This window comes from Rousettus aegyptiacus, unplaced genomic scaffold (genome assembly GCF_014176215.1).
Source record: "Rousettus aegyptiacus isolate mRouAeg1 unplaced genomic scaffold, mRouAeg1.p scaffold_m13_p_7, whole genome shotgun sequence".
NCBI classification, from domain to species: Eukaryota; Metazoa; Chordata; class Mammalia; order Chiroptera; family Pteropodidae; genus Rousettus; species Rousettus aegyptiacus.
This window is the reverse complement of record NW_023416310.1, coordinates 78,443,736-78,458,969: the sequence shown is the minus strand read 5'-3', so window position 1 is coordinate 78,458,969 and position 15,234 is coordinate 78,443,736. Positions and strand designations below refer to the sequence as shown.

The following is a 15,234-nucleotide window of genomic DNA, read 5'->3' as shown; positions in this document are numbered from 1 at the left end:
TAACTATTGAATCAGTTTCAGGAAGTAAGAGAGACATCCTGTAATACCCTTTAGTCAACTTCTACCAATGACAAACTCTTGCAAAAGCGTAGTACAGCATGATAACCAGGATATTGACACTGATGCAGCCAAGATATGCAACATTCCATCACCACAGGATTCCTGGTGTTGTCCATTTATGGCCATATTCTTTTCTCTCACACCTTCACACCCTCCTCAACCATGGCAACCATTGACCTGTTCTCATTTCTATATTTTTGTCATTTTAAGAATGTTATGTTTGTGAAGCATACAACATGCGTAACCTTTGGGATTGGCTTTTGTCATTCACCGTTATACTCTGGATACCCATCTCGATTTTTGTATATGTCAGTGACTCATCCCTTTTTACTGAAGAGCAGGATTCCATGTCATGGGCATACCAGGGTTTGTTTAACCACTGAAAGACATTTCATTCGTTTCCAATCTGGGCCTATGATGAATGAAAATTTTGCTACAAATATGTGGTACAGATTTTCATGTGAATGTAAGTTCCCCACCCCCCTACTCTGCCCCACCTGGAATAAATACTCAGGAGGGCAATTACTAAGTTGAAGGCAGTTACACATTTAGTTTTGTTTTGTTTTTCTTTTTTAACTGCTAATTTTTTTTCAAACTAGCTGTGCCATTTTACATCTGGTCATCAATGTATGAGTGATCTAGTTTTTCCACATCCTTGCCAGTACATAATGGTGGTATTTAGCCATTCCGATGAGTTTGTAGTAATATCTCATTGTTGTTTCTCTAATGGATAATTTGGAACATCTTTTTATATGTTTATTTGCCACTTGTATGTCCTATTTGATGAAATGTGACTTCATGTCTTTTACTTACTTTTAAATTATATTTTTTTAAGTTGAGATTTGAAAAATATTTATATATTCTCACTATTTGTCCGTTATTAGAGATACGGTTTGCGAATATGTTCTCTCAATCAGTAGATTGTCTTTTCATCTTGTTAACACTATCTTTTGCAGAGCAAAAGTGTTTAATTTTGTTGAAGTTCAACTCGTTAATTTTTAAAATTTTATTGATTATACTTTTGATGTCAAGTCTAAGGAATTTCTCCTTTTAATTCCAAAAATTTTATAGTTCTTTCCAAAGTTTTTCCAAAAGTTTTATGCTTTCTGTCTAAGTGAGTGGATCCATTTTGAGTTATGTTTTGTGTAAAGTGTGAAGTTAAGTCAAGAGGGGTTTTCTTTTTCTTTTTGGAGTATGGATATCTGACCATTCCCGCACCATTTATTGAAAATGCTATCTTCCCTTCATTCAGTTGCTTTTGCATCTTTTTAAAAAAATCATTTAGGCACATATTTTTTTGTGAGTCTATATCTGAGTTCTCTATTTTGTTCTCTTGATTTATGTGTCTTTCCCTCTGACAGTACTGCATAGTATTGATTACTGTAGCTATGTAATGTCTTAAAATTGGGTAGGTTGATTCCTCTTTTTTCCTTATTTTTTAAAAAATTATTTTAGCTATTACAGTTCCTCTTCTTTTCTATATAAACTTTAGAATAATCTTGTCTGTATCTATAAAAAAAATTTGCTTCCATTTAATAGGAATTTCATTCAATCTGTATAGCAAGAATTGATATTTTTCTATGTTGACTATTCTAATTTATGAACACAAAATGTCTTCTCAGTTATTCAGATCTTTAATTTCTTTCATCATTGTTGTGTAGTTGTCAGCCTACAATTTCTGTACTCAATTTGACTCACATTTAAATCTCTCTCTTCCCCTCCTCCCTCCCCCCCACTCTCTGAGAGATTGTAAATAGTATTTTATATTCTGGTGTCCATTTATTCATTTCTGGTATATTGAAATGCAATTTATTTTTTTTTATGTTTAATAGTTTTTTTGGATTTTCTGCTTAGATATCTGTGTCATCTACAAATGGAGGATTTTTTATGTCCTCTCTCTTCTCTATATGCCTTTTATTTCTCTTTCTTATGTTATTGAATTGACTGGGATTTCCAGCCTTGTGTTGAATAAAAGCGGTGAGAGCAGACATCCTTGTCTTGTTCCCATTTTTAGGGAAAAGCATTTGGTCTTTCACCATTAAGTGCAATGGCCGCTATAGGTTTTTTGATACCCTTTATTAAGATGAAATTTCTTTCATTCCTATTTTTCTGAAAGATTTTTTATCATGAGTAGATGTGGATTTTCGCCCAATGATTTTTCTTCATTGATCAATCTGATTTGTGTGATTTCTCTTCTTTAGCTTGTAAATCTAGTGGATTGCATTGACTGCTTATTAACTATCAAGCCAAACTTGCATCCCCACAATAAATGTTAGGTCTTTCATTATCATTCTATGAGTCCCTGAGGCTCTGTTCATTTTTCTTCTTTAGTCTGTTTTCTTTAATCCATTGTATAGGTTGGTTAATTGCAATTGTTCAGTTTTCAAGTTCCTTCATTCTTTTTTATATTCATCCTATCTGCTCATGAGCCCATGTTTTTCGGCTTTTCTTTTGATTGTTTAGTTTTTCAGTTCTAAAGTTTCCTTTGGAATCATCTTTATATTTCGTATTTGTTTACTGAGACTGTCTTTTTTATTTGATGAGATTTTTCTACTCTTTCAGTTGTTTAATTGTATGCATAATTGCTCATTAAAGCATTTGTATGGCTGTTTTTAAATCAGTTTCAAATAATTGTAACATTTTTGTCATCTCAATGTTGGAATCTATTGTCTCTTTTCATTCAGTTTGAGGTCTTCCTAGTTGTATCATGGGTGATTTTTTTTTTTTTTAACTAAACATTTTAAGTATTACATTATGAGACTCTGGGTCTCTTTTTAATGTCTATTCTAGCTGGTTCCCTTTAATACTGCCCTATCAGGAGAAGAGAGGCCCCATCGCATTATTTCTAGGTTGGAAAAGAAGCCAGCATTCTCATTTACAGTATGTTAAGTCCAAGTGCAGGGAGCTCAGTGTGAGCGTGTGCGGGGGGTTGGCGGGAAAGGGACAGGTGGGAGTTCTGGCTCCTCACTGGGCCTCTACTGCTACTTCCCTGGCTGGTAGGGAGAGGGGTACCTCATTACTCCCTTCACATGGCATCTACTGACATCAACGCTACTGGGAGATAATAAAAGTCCTGGCTCCCCACTAGGCCTCCGCCTATACCACTCAGCAGAGAGGAAGAGAGGCACCTTGTGACCAGTAGTGGCATAGCAGGCTGAGCTCCCTGTGAGAAGGGATTGGCCTCATTACCTACTAGAAGGGGTGAAAATCTTGGCTCCCTTCTTAGCCTTCCCTGAAACCACTGTGGCTGGAGTGGAAGCCCCTTGTTGCTTCCTCAGCAATGTGGAAAGCTGACCTCCACACTTAGCTCTTGACCTGATGAAGGTAGGGGCGGGGCTACAGTTTTTTCTATGTCGTTTGGATAGAATGAGGCTGTTACTTTCTAAATGTCTTCCCTCTTCCTAGGATGCTCCTTTCATAGTTCTTTGGTGAGAGAGAGCTGGCTTTTGTTGGAGCATTTGTTGTCTGTACCTATTGATGTTTCTGGGACATACCTTTCCTTCCAAGTCTGGGATATACAGGGTAAAATGAAATCCAAGAAACTCACCACAGTATTGTCCCTTGAGTCCCGAGGGCCCTAGTTTAGCTACCTCTTCTTTCTCTCTTTTAGACTCATGTTTGTTTCACATATAATGTTCAAGATTTTTAGCCGAACCTACTGGGAAGAATAGGTAAAAGAATATTTATTCCACCTTTCTGGGAGCACAAATTTCTAAACTGCCTGATTTTTAATGATAAGCTGGAGATTCAGATTTTAATGTACATTTTCCTTGTTTGCCTTTTTTAATATTGAAAAATTTTAAATAACAGACAGGCTAACTGCAAAATGTCTATAGGCGAACAGTCTGTATTCTGTTCAGTTTCCTAGGAAATTAGCTTTCCCTGACAAAAATTTGTCATTTTTACCTCATTATATAAAAATTTCTGTCATTTGTCTGGAGATGACATTGCTGGCAACCTTCACTATCAAGGACATAGCCAAGAAAGAGGAATTTAGCAGGAAAAGATCACTGGGTGACCAAATTAGACACCAAAATGTCCAAACACAAAATTTCTTGTACTTTATAAATAAATAATAAGCCTTCAGGATTTTAAAATTAGCCTTTAAGTCAGAGCATGATTTAAAAAAAAAATCACATATACACATATTTCTAAAGTCAGCCCACTTTCCAAAGCATGATGCTAATTAGAGGAGAGAGGATTTCATGAGTCAGGAACACCACAAACATTAAAAAGTAAAACCTTGCAGTGAAGCAGGAGAAAGGAAAATTATATAAACCACTGAAAACACTCAGTTCCCTAAAAAACTACTTGTGGCTGCTCGGTGTTGGTACACACAGGCTTATATGCCCTCAGTAGGTGCTGTAAGGCTTCCTTTATTGCCGTATAGTTCAGGTTTTGAGGTTTGTAATTAGAACTTTGATTTTCAGGGATTTATATTATAATGTCCACTGTTTGTCTAAAGCAAGTATGTAACTACTAGGCTAAGAAAAAAAAATGTTTAATTTTTCAGAGAGAGAAAAAAAAAAAAACTACTTCTTATAAAGCCATGGGTTAGATGGTGTATTGGGGGCTTTAGCACACTATCTGTTGTAAGGTTTACAAAAACTCCACAAAGCAGATGCTGTGATTTCCCATTTTCACTGATAGAGAAACAGTTTGAAAGGTGAGGAGTAATTTTACAAGGGCTCTGACTAGTCAGTGACAATGATAAGGTTTTTATTCAGTCAAGGCTTCAATGGCCGCACTTTTAACCAGAGCCTGTAGTATAGACTCCAAACTGTTGAGGTCACATTTTGGAAATTAAAGGAGGGGATTTGGGGCATTCAGAATTGCATGAATGCTAAGACACTTAGACTCCGTACAGACAGAACTTGCGTGCCAACCTTGACCATCGGTGTCCTCCGCGCGGGTCCCCGGGTCTTGACTGGTAGCTCTCAAAAGTGCTTCTCAACTTCCTGAGTCAGAAGCAATAGCCTCCAGAAAACTAAGTATTAGTCTTTTTTAATAAGTGGCTGTGGCAGCAGCATGGCTGTTCTTGGCATTCACAGCAGGTGTACCCTTTTTCATTGCTCATTGTCAAAATTGTCCATGATTGCAGGCAGTATTTGATAAAGTGTACAAATAGTACAAATTAAGAGAGTTCCTGAGTTCCAGAAGGACCTCTTGTTGTAGAAAGATGACGGAGGGATGACTTGGCTTCTGCTCTCTTGGAACAGGTACCAGCCGGATGGCATGTATGCAGGCGGCTGGTCATTTGGTACACGTAGGCATTTCTCTCTGGTGTGGTAAATAACCAAAGAAGAGGGGCTCAGAACAACAGATCTGTTCCCCAACTATTTCCTGACACATCGAGGATTTGGAGAGCAACAGTAGATTGGAGAAAAATCGTTACCCTGGCCCTGGGTTGTATTTTCCATTTTAATTAAAATCCTTATTTGTCCATTCTATCCAAGCCCCGGCCCTGTAGTCCATGCTATTTTGCATGTCCAGTGAAATCAATAAGAGCCTATCATTTGGAACTTGGAGGCATCTAAGCATTTTTGCCGTATTTGCTAGGCAGAAGGCGAGTGTTTTCTGAGTGATGTTTGGCTTGCGATCCCAGGCCCAGGGTGTCAAGTGACAGACTGTGGGGCTCCCTCGCTGCCAGTTCATATGTTAGAGAGGTTGCCTTCCATCAGCTTTCCTGTGGTAGTCACTGCTTCCCCCCATTTCCTTTTTCTGCGGCGAGTGACCTAGCAATGAAGGGAACAGTGTGGGGTGAGCTTAGGTTGGTTGGTGATCAGGTGGCTGTGCCAATCAGACTTCTCATCAGTAGGATCTCCTGTTGGCAGACGACTAGGAAAAAGAAGTACCTAGCTTTGCAAAAGGAGAGAAAACTGACCAGGTTTGCTGAAGGTACCTTAAAACATTGGAGAAAGAGTATTTGCCTGTCAAGAATAGTTTATATTATTATTCTCCAGACTCATTTAGGCAATTTTATGTTAGGTGGATTGGTACCATTACAAAGCATCAGCACCATATGTTTATGCCAGTGCACTTTTCTTTATTTTTCGATATTTCTTTTTCCCCTATCCTTCTATAGCAAAAGGAAAATATAGTTAAAGAAAGGTAAAATCAAAGTTTTGGTTTGAACAGCTTCATAGTGAGATCTTACATTAGAATGACAGGCTTATCATATCATTTGTGCACATACAGAAAATCAAAAGATGAGTTATTTTGCTATTACTTTCCCCCCAAATCTATTAAATAGTAAGAAAATTAATTTACTGTGTCAGGTTCTTCTCTGTAGGCCGATTGTTTAAGTATACATTAAACATTCGCAAAACAGATTATGTGGCACTGACCAAATTTGCCTTTTTCTGTTTTCATCTGAGTCAGAATGTGAGTCAGAGCTGAAAGCAGCATTTCTTGTAATCACCGTCTTGGTCGTTTCCTCTGATGCTTTTAGGTGGCAGAGTGACAAGTGCTCCAACTCAGGCCTGACTTTCCCGCACCCATCAGCACCCTGCCCGACCTGGAATCATGGACGTGAAGGACCGGCGGCACCGCTCCCTGACCAGGGGCCGGTGCGGCAAAGAGTGCCGCTACACGAGCCCCTCCCTGGACAGCGAGGACTGCCGCGTGCCCACCCAGAAGTCCTACAGCTCCAGCGAGACCCTCAAGGCCTACGACCACGACAGCAGGATGCACTACGGGAACCGCGTCACAGACCTCGTTCACCGAGAGTCAGATGAGTTCCCCAGACAAGGTACGTGCAGCGGCCCCCACGGACTCGCCGTCTCACGCCCTTGACACGCACTGTTGCACATGGTTGATGACTAAGGTCGGTGGAAACTGGGAGCAGAGCATGGTGCCAGTAAGTGTTCCTTAGAGCTCAGTTTAATAGAACAGTCCCTTGCGTACACCCACATCAAACTTCCAAAGTGCTTCTTCGGTCCTGGACACAAAATTCTTTGACAGTTTGGTGGTTGCTTTCAGAAACCTGCCGCGGTGGGTTTGACACACGTAACCTACAGCAGATCCTTGGCTCCATAAGGAGTATTCCTCTTGAATCGTGGTATTTCAGTTTCTTTGGGAAGGAGAATATTTTCCTGCCAAGTACTAACACAACACTTGGCATTCTCTTCATGTCCAGTATCCACTAGGAATTTTGTTATCACCTGTCAGGGGTTGTTGTCACCGTATGGACACATAGACAAAAGCAAAACCATGCTGAGAAGTGGTATAGCTAGGTTGACTCACTAGCAACACGTCTTGTGTTTTGCGTACGGACAGGCCTTGCTGTGTGTGTGCAATTTATATTAACGGTTTAGCAAAACTGCAGGTGAATGCACAGAAATAGAGTGGATGCACTGGCAAGGGTCAGCATGCCCAGGGTTGAGGACCTGCCTGCCAGGTTATTACATCACTGATTCTTTATTTCTTGTTCCAGCAAATGTTGCAACTACCTTAGTTCTTAATGAGATACCTTAGCTGTGTCCTAGTCCTTTCAGGCTACTATAGAAGAGTAGCATGACCAGGTGGCTTATAAACAACAGGAATTTATTTCGCACATTTCTGGAGAATGGGAAGTCCAAGGTGAAGGTGCTTGCTGATTCGGTGTCTGGTGAGAGCCCTCTTTCTGATTCATAGACAGACTTCTTTTCCAGTGCCCTCGCCTGAGCTGCAGAGGCTGAGAGAGCTCTCTGGGGTCTCTTTTTTTATAAGGGCAGTAAACCCAACCGTAAAGGTTCCACCCTCAGCGCCTAATCACCCCAAAGGCTCTGCCTCCAAAATTATCGGTGAATTAGTTTTTAATATAAGAATTTTGGAAGGTCACAAATAATAGTCAATAGTAGCTTCAAATTCCATTCCTGGTTCCTTAGCTTCCTTGGGTTACTTTTCTTTTTTTTTCTTTTCTTTTTTTTTTAATTTCTTAGAAAACACTATATATATGTAAAATCTATAATCCAGTGGCTGTTCTGAAAAACACTTTTTTCCATATGCCCCCAGTGTAGCCTAGCTAACAGAATATTCCAAAAATTCAGCCAAGAAATAGTTAAAGTTATATTTCCATTGCAATCGTAGACCCTTGCAGGCTGCAATTTTTATTTAATCTTCACTCTTATTTTCAGAGTTATCTTCATGTAAATGAAACACATTTGAAACGGGAGGGTTGCTTGAAAATTGCTCTGTATCAGAAGTCTTTGATCTGTGAGTGACTTCAACAAGTGTTTTATTTTGTTAAGTTCTCACCCGACCCCAAAGTGCATGTAGTGGGAATTGGGGGGAAAAATATGAAGAATCACAGCTTAATTAATTAAGGGAGTGCTTAAATTTCCAGTCTGAAAAATTATGACACCTCTCAGTTATTTCCAAGAGCATCACAAATACGAGGCTCAAATATTTTGAAAGGTGATGCACGTTCAACATGGTTGAAAGCCTTTCATTTTCTGCCGTATTTTTGGTTTCATTTATGGTGTTGCTGCATGCATTTTGTTTCTTGTGATTCTGTGCTGAAATACAGACTTTTCTCCCAAAGTCTCATTAAAGGTGCATTCTGGCTTCTGGATCATTGTTCACTGAACAGTAGATCCCGGGTTATTGTTGAACTGTGGATTGGCCTGTCACCTTTTCCCTTATTAATATTTACATAGAATGACACCAAGTGCTTAGGATTTTATTTTCAAATATACCTTTCTTCTTCCTGTTTAATCTTGTTCCTCTCCATTGATAATAATGGAAGTCGCTTGGCCATATCAGACTCATAGCTTTGCAATTAACGATTCACACATGCCGTGTGTTGTTATAGAGCCCATATTTGTTTGTGTAATGTGTTTGCATGAATTAAAAACCGTGCAGGCCAAAAGTAAAAATGAAAAGGCATTGGAAAGTATTTGCATATGCAAGTGCAATTCCTTCTGAAGACATCTATGAATTTATGCATGAAAATGTAGTCAGAGTGTGAGTGGATCTACTTTGATGGGTTCTAAAATTGAACTCTGCAGGAAGTAAATAAGCACATGTTTAAGGAGAGGGGGAACAGGAGATACAATCTGGCAAGGAGCACATTCAACGTGAAACTTAGCCACTACAGAGAGGGTTAAAATAAATTTTACACTCGGTAATAACAGTAATTTTTTTTTAAATGTCATGCATTTCTCATTTTATTTTCTTATTCATGAAATCAAAAAGCAGGATCGTCTCAGTACTTTATTAGCCTAGAGGCACATTAGCAAGGATCATAGCATGATCATCTCCTGTGGTATTCTTATTTAAAACCCAAGACACTGATTATAAAACAAACACGCTTCTCACATACAAGCAGGTTTGGCAAACACAGTTGGATGACACTCCAGATGCTCAGAGTAGAAAAGAATTACCAGCCGGGAAAGTGATATGGGGCGAGGGTCAGACCTTGTCCAGTTCCCCCAGCTGGCTGCCTGCAAGCGTCAACTGTGAGAAGCTTCTAGGTCCCAGCAGGAGAGGTAGGCCAGGTGTTCCCCTGAGAAGCGTGTAGAAGCTTCTGTCAAACTCTGCCACCTTTGCTTGCTTTTAACACAGAATTCTCCTCCGCCTTTTTCTATCGTGGGTCTCTTCTAAGCAGAGACCATGCAAATTACCTGTCTGGCCTCTGTTATTCTCGATCCTTCTGGTGTGAAGGGAGAGAATTACTGACCTTGTCTCTGTGTCCATTGGAGTAATTAGTAAATGACTAATCCGGCAATAAAGAGCGTCCTAGTGGTCAGGGAGTTAATGCACCTGACAAAAGTGACCAGTGGTCTGATTTGTGATCAGACCCAGTCCCAATCCAACCTGTGAAATAGATGCCACTTTGAATAAGATGGTTGGCCAAGTTCCCAGCCACGTTGTATAAGCTTGACCCCGAAGTTGCGGTGGAGACCGGTGTGATATACAGGACATTCTGCAGTGTCTTAGGAACCTGAAATTAGATTTGAACTCTGCTGTTGCATATTTGTGTACCTGTGACTCTCGTACGTATTCTGTGCTTCACTAGGATTAATTAGAACACGGCGTTCAGATGTGCTGAACAACAATAGTAACAAAAGAACAATGGCTAACGTTTAGTGTGCACTTTCTACACATCAGGTGACAGTCTAAGCATTTTGCTTGTGTTAACCCAGTCAACATTCGCAACAGTGTTGTAAAGTAGGTATTAGGAAACCGAGGCATGGGGAGATTAAATAAATCATCTAAAGTCACAAAGTTAAGCAGAGGTGAAAACAGGTTTTAAATCAGGGAGTTGGGTTCAAGAGCTGTAATTTTAAACCAGTGTTGGATCACCTCCCCAATATGTGAAGAAACAAACAAAAACTAAGTCATTAGAGCCTCAGTCAAAGGCCAGGGAGGGTCAGTGAAGTTCAATTTATAAATGTTTTAGGGATCAACACATTTAAAACTTTCTTAATAGTTTGGGAACTACAGTCGCTAATATTGAGTGAACATATAATGACCACTATCAGCAACCGCACTGATCAGTATTTCTGTGCTCACCCATTTTCCTCCATTTCCACAACTGCCCCAGACTCCTGGAAGGGTTTCTTCCCACATCCCTGTCCACTAACTGCCACTGTAGGAAAAAGTTCCTACTGTCCAGACGGATGCCAGGCAGCCAGCACCGATTCCCTGCCCTCCCTTCTAGTCATCACCTCTCTGCACAGCCTCACACCCTGGAACACTAACCAAGAAACACGCCGCTGTCTAAATGATATTGCTCAGGTAGGGAGAATGGACTGGCCCAGTGGGCCTGAGAACTCAGCCAGGCGCCTCTTTCCTCAGAAAGTCCTTCTCTCCAATTAACAGTGCAGGCCTCTTGAGAGGGCCAAGATTGGATCCTTTCTCAGTACCTTAGGCCGGCCGTTTGGGTCAAGGTTGAAGAAAGAATTGGGGGCAAATTGGATTTTTTGAAACGTATGCTTGCATCAGTTCTCTCAATCAGTTCTCAACACAGAAACAACTTTTACCAACCCTTTGATGCACCTTAAAAATACATGAACTCACATACACATATACCCACATATGTGTACATTTTGGCTAGGTTCGATTTTGGTATTTCATTAACCACTTCTTACTCCTGTGATCTTTGAAATAATTTGGGCAATATTTTTTGCTCTGTGTAATTTGGCAAGGCATACATTTAACCCCTATCAATGAACCGAAAACTCATGAACCACCAGTAAGCTAAAGTGTTACCTGTATTGATTTAATTAATGTATATACTAATTGGTGATGCACTCTGAAAACCTGTGAGCATTTCTGTCTATACCATTGTCTTGAAAGAGTTATTTTATCGTGGCACCCAAAGCAGCAGTTAGATCCTATTTTGAAAATGTCAATCCTTTAATTTACTTACAAAGAACAACTTTCAGATTTTAGTGAAGTCCAACAGTTTATTTGGTCAATATTTAGAAGACTGAAAGGTACTTTAAGAAGATTGCTTTTAATTTATTCTCCTACCTCTAGGCAGGACTTCTCTTCATAACTCAACTGAGAATAACATGGCACTTCTTTGGTTGTGGTGTTGCTTTAAAAAAAAAAAAAATCTTTAAAAGGAGAGACTGCACATCCTGTCAGTATAATATGATTTATTATCTTCTTGCCAACTAACTTGAATCTAAATTGCTTCATATAAGAGGCACAGGGAGAGCAGTTAAACAGGCAAACCCAAAGTTCAGTTGGGTTGGTACCCTAGTACTTACATGTCCTATGAGCGTGACTTTGACCAAACCCTAGAGCATAAGTTCTCTAAGTCTCATGTTCCTCATCTATAAAAGTTCCTACCAGTATAGTTTTTGAGATTGTTTCCCATGTTTGTTATGTTTATCATGCTGTGGACATTGTCGTTCTTCAAATAAGTGATGAATAAATGCTCATGGTTGTAGTTATAATTATTTGTCATTTTAACTCTTTTCTAGCAAAAAATGGTTATTATCTGCTTTCCAACCTTCATAAATTGTGTGTAACATAATTTTTTTCCTTATATTTGTTTCCTGTGACTTGCAAAATTATGACATATTCAAACCCAGAATTTCTCTTTCAGTTGTTGATAGAGTGTTTGACTCCCCGATGCACCATACCTTTTGTTCCCAAAGATGAACATAACTCACACATTATTTCCCTATTTTTAGAAAGGAATGAAAGATACCATCTAATAGCTGTCAGCTCATGCCAACCACTTAATAGAGTTGCTAGTCACACAATTTTACAAGTTAAAAGAAAAAAAAAATGGGAAAATACTCTAAGGTAGTGTCATTTGATATACATTTTAGAGATGTGTATTTTATGGCACGTAAGTAAATGTAAATTTTAGAACGGATTTAATTAAGAGAAGACTTTATCCATATAATCTCTGGATGAAAATTAATCCATTCTCATCACTCTGTATATAATAATTTGGAGTCTGTGTCACTTAGTCAATCTTATTTGGATTTTCGTTGTTGATATTCACTGCCCTTCAAGGATTACAACTATATTTTTCAATAATTTCAGCCATTGGGTAAGAATCTTCACATTTACCCAGTTGCTCTTCATGTTCTGTCAATTCTCCATTCAGCTTTGAATCTAACTTTCTTTGAACTGTCTCCCTTTTCCTGCTGTTTCTGGGTGGTAATTCTCCAGAGTTTTACCCTCATTCCTCTATTGTTCTCACTGGCACTTACTATAGAGCAACCTTGTTTTGGGAACTTCAGCACTCACTATTCCTACTTCCCAAGACTCTTTCAGTTACAAGTGAAAGTAAGATAGTCATATCCCAACTGAAATTAGTTTATGCAAAAATAAGATATTTTGTCACATCACTGGAGAATCTTCTTGTTGTTTGTTTGTTCATTTGTTTGTTTTCCCTAATCTTCAGCAGACCATTGCCAGAAGGAAGGATTCAGATAGGCTGGTCATGCACACATGGTGATGTGAGGGGTGCGTGTGTGTGTGTGTGTGCGCGTACACAAGTTAGTGTCTTTTTTATTCCTGCCAATTAATATATTGACTAGCAAAGCTGAGGATGTTTAGAAGGTGGAATTAGTACTTTCTGGCAACTAATAGGACAAGCAAAGTGAGGCAGAGAAGAAGACTCAAGGATATTGCTGAAGTTTCTGGTTATGGAAGCTGACTAAATGTTAATACTAATCACCAGGTTTGAAACAGAAGAGGAGCTGGTTTATGGGTTAAGATAGTATGTATAATTATAGACCTTTTGAATCCGAGGTGCCTTGAGACCGCATGTGTGTAGATATCTAATAGTCGAAGGTGCAGTTCTGAAATTCTGGAGCAAAGCATGAGCTGAGCAGAGATTTAGGAGTCGATAGCTAACAATTTAACGGGGATTGGTGTGATCATTCTAGAAAAATGTACAAGGAAACGAATAAGGAGCTCACATGAACACAGATTATCAATGAACAGGAAAAGGAAGAAGATTCTTCAAGGAGTGTCGAAAAACTTTGCTTTCCTTTACGTGGTTTGCTCAGTCAGTACAAACTTGACTTAGGATTCAAAGTATAAATACATAAAACTATGTTAGTTTTATTTCCCAGTCCACTACTCAGAGTTTGCTTCTTTCTTATTCTCTAAATCACTGGTCACAAAGTTAATGCACACAGACCATACTTGGGACCTAGATATATTTTGTTTGGCCTGTAGATTGCTTTAGAAATTTTAAATAGAGTGCCTGTAGCCAGTGTTTTCAAATTTCAATTTGCCACGGATTCCATGTCTGCCTTTTGTCTTATACCAGCCCTCCTGTTCAGTCGTTTATTATTATTATATACGCCAGGCTGCAGAAGGCTATTGTTATCGCAAAAAATAGCACAGACTTTCCTATGTTCATTCTTTCCTTGTAGAATATCTATCTGCCTATTCCAAATCTGTTTATCCCACCAGGTTTAACCTGTGGGCCACCTCTCTAGTGAAACTTCTGTCCTCCGAATTCCAGTGGCCCTTAATGGGTCATTATTTTTTGTCGTTCTCCTCTTTGTGAGTAATTCAGCACACACAGCACGTGATTCTGTGACTCCCGTGAAGAGGGAGATAAACAAAGTACTCTGCAGCTTTATGCTGTGACTCATGAAGCAACAACAAGAGAGTATCTTCTTAGTGGCTTGTATCCCATTCTAATGAGGAGAATTTAAAGCATGGATCGGAAAAAGACCCCACTTGGAACACGCGGGTCGTCGGTCTGTCCAGCCTGAGAGTATCAGTCCCCACATTGTGAAATGCCAACTCGAAAGGGTTTTTGCAGCATACTCTGCCACTCATATATCGGATTACACAAACATTTGCTTTTCCTGAGTATTGATGACCCAGTAATACTATCAGATTTTTGAGGCTGGTGCTACATATTAACAATTGTGCCTCTGTAGGGACCTACTGTGTCATATGGGTGCAATATGATCAGTGACAGAACACAATTCGGACTGGAAACTTGAAAAAACACTGCACTGTGAGAGCAGAAAACTTGCCAGTATCTGTCTCACCGTGGCTTAGGGTCCGGGTCCCGGAGGGCTGCTGCCCCGCCCACTGATGAATCATCACACTGATATTATTGAAGGAGACATTACATTTTCAGTGTCATGTTTTAGGTTTATAATTTAATTTTCAGCTCTGGCAATTCCAGTAGCATCCCTGGGGGCGTCTAAAGAGGAGGGGGGCTGGTATATCTTCGAAATGAATTCATGTTCATTTCTTGAGCACTTTAATTGGCATGCATATCTCACAAGCCCTCTCTCTCCGCTGCAGCCAAACTCCATCGCACCACCAAGTTACTCAGTAATTCCTCCAGCACTGACTGCTTTCCTTTCCACCCAACCTCAAGTCAGATCTTCTTTCGTAATAAATCTCTGCTGGGAGCGATCAAAACAAATACTGAGCGTGCGCGAAGATATTAAAAATAAGTGCAACACAGACTTATTTAATCATGTCCAACCGCCTTTTATAATATTTGGAATATTTTGCCAAAGTTACTTTGAGCCTCATGTTTAATGCATTTTCTCCAAGATAAAATGATCTTTTTTGGGAATGAGAATTAAAAAGAAAAAGAAAAAGATAAGAAAAAAAAGAAAGAAAGAAAACCAGAAAAGTCAGATACGTTTCGTTGGATTCTCTGCTGAACCTGTTATTCTCTTTTCTTTTCCAGTTCTTTTTCTTTGGCCACAGCCACAAAATGTGAAGCTTCTCTTT

At 39.4% G+C, this 15,234-nt stretch overlaps 1 protein-coding gene across 3 annotated transcripts in view; it reads left to right on the top strand.

The window, feature by feature from the left end:
• TENM2 (teneurin transmembrane protein 2) overlaps positions 1-15,234 on the top strand; it is a 2,693,686-nt gene that overhangs the window by 1,849,564 nt on the left and 828,888 nt on the right. For all 3 annotated transcript variants that reach the window (XM_036224946.1, XM_036224945.1, XM_016151441.2), the window contains one exon: positions 6,512-6,811. In XM_036224946.1, the coding sequence (XP_036080839.1) occupies positions 6,586-6,811 (226 nt within the window). In that variant the 5' untranslated portion in view covers positions 6,512-6,585. The remainder of the gene's footprint in view (positions 1-6,511; positions 6,812-15,234) is intronic.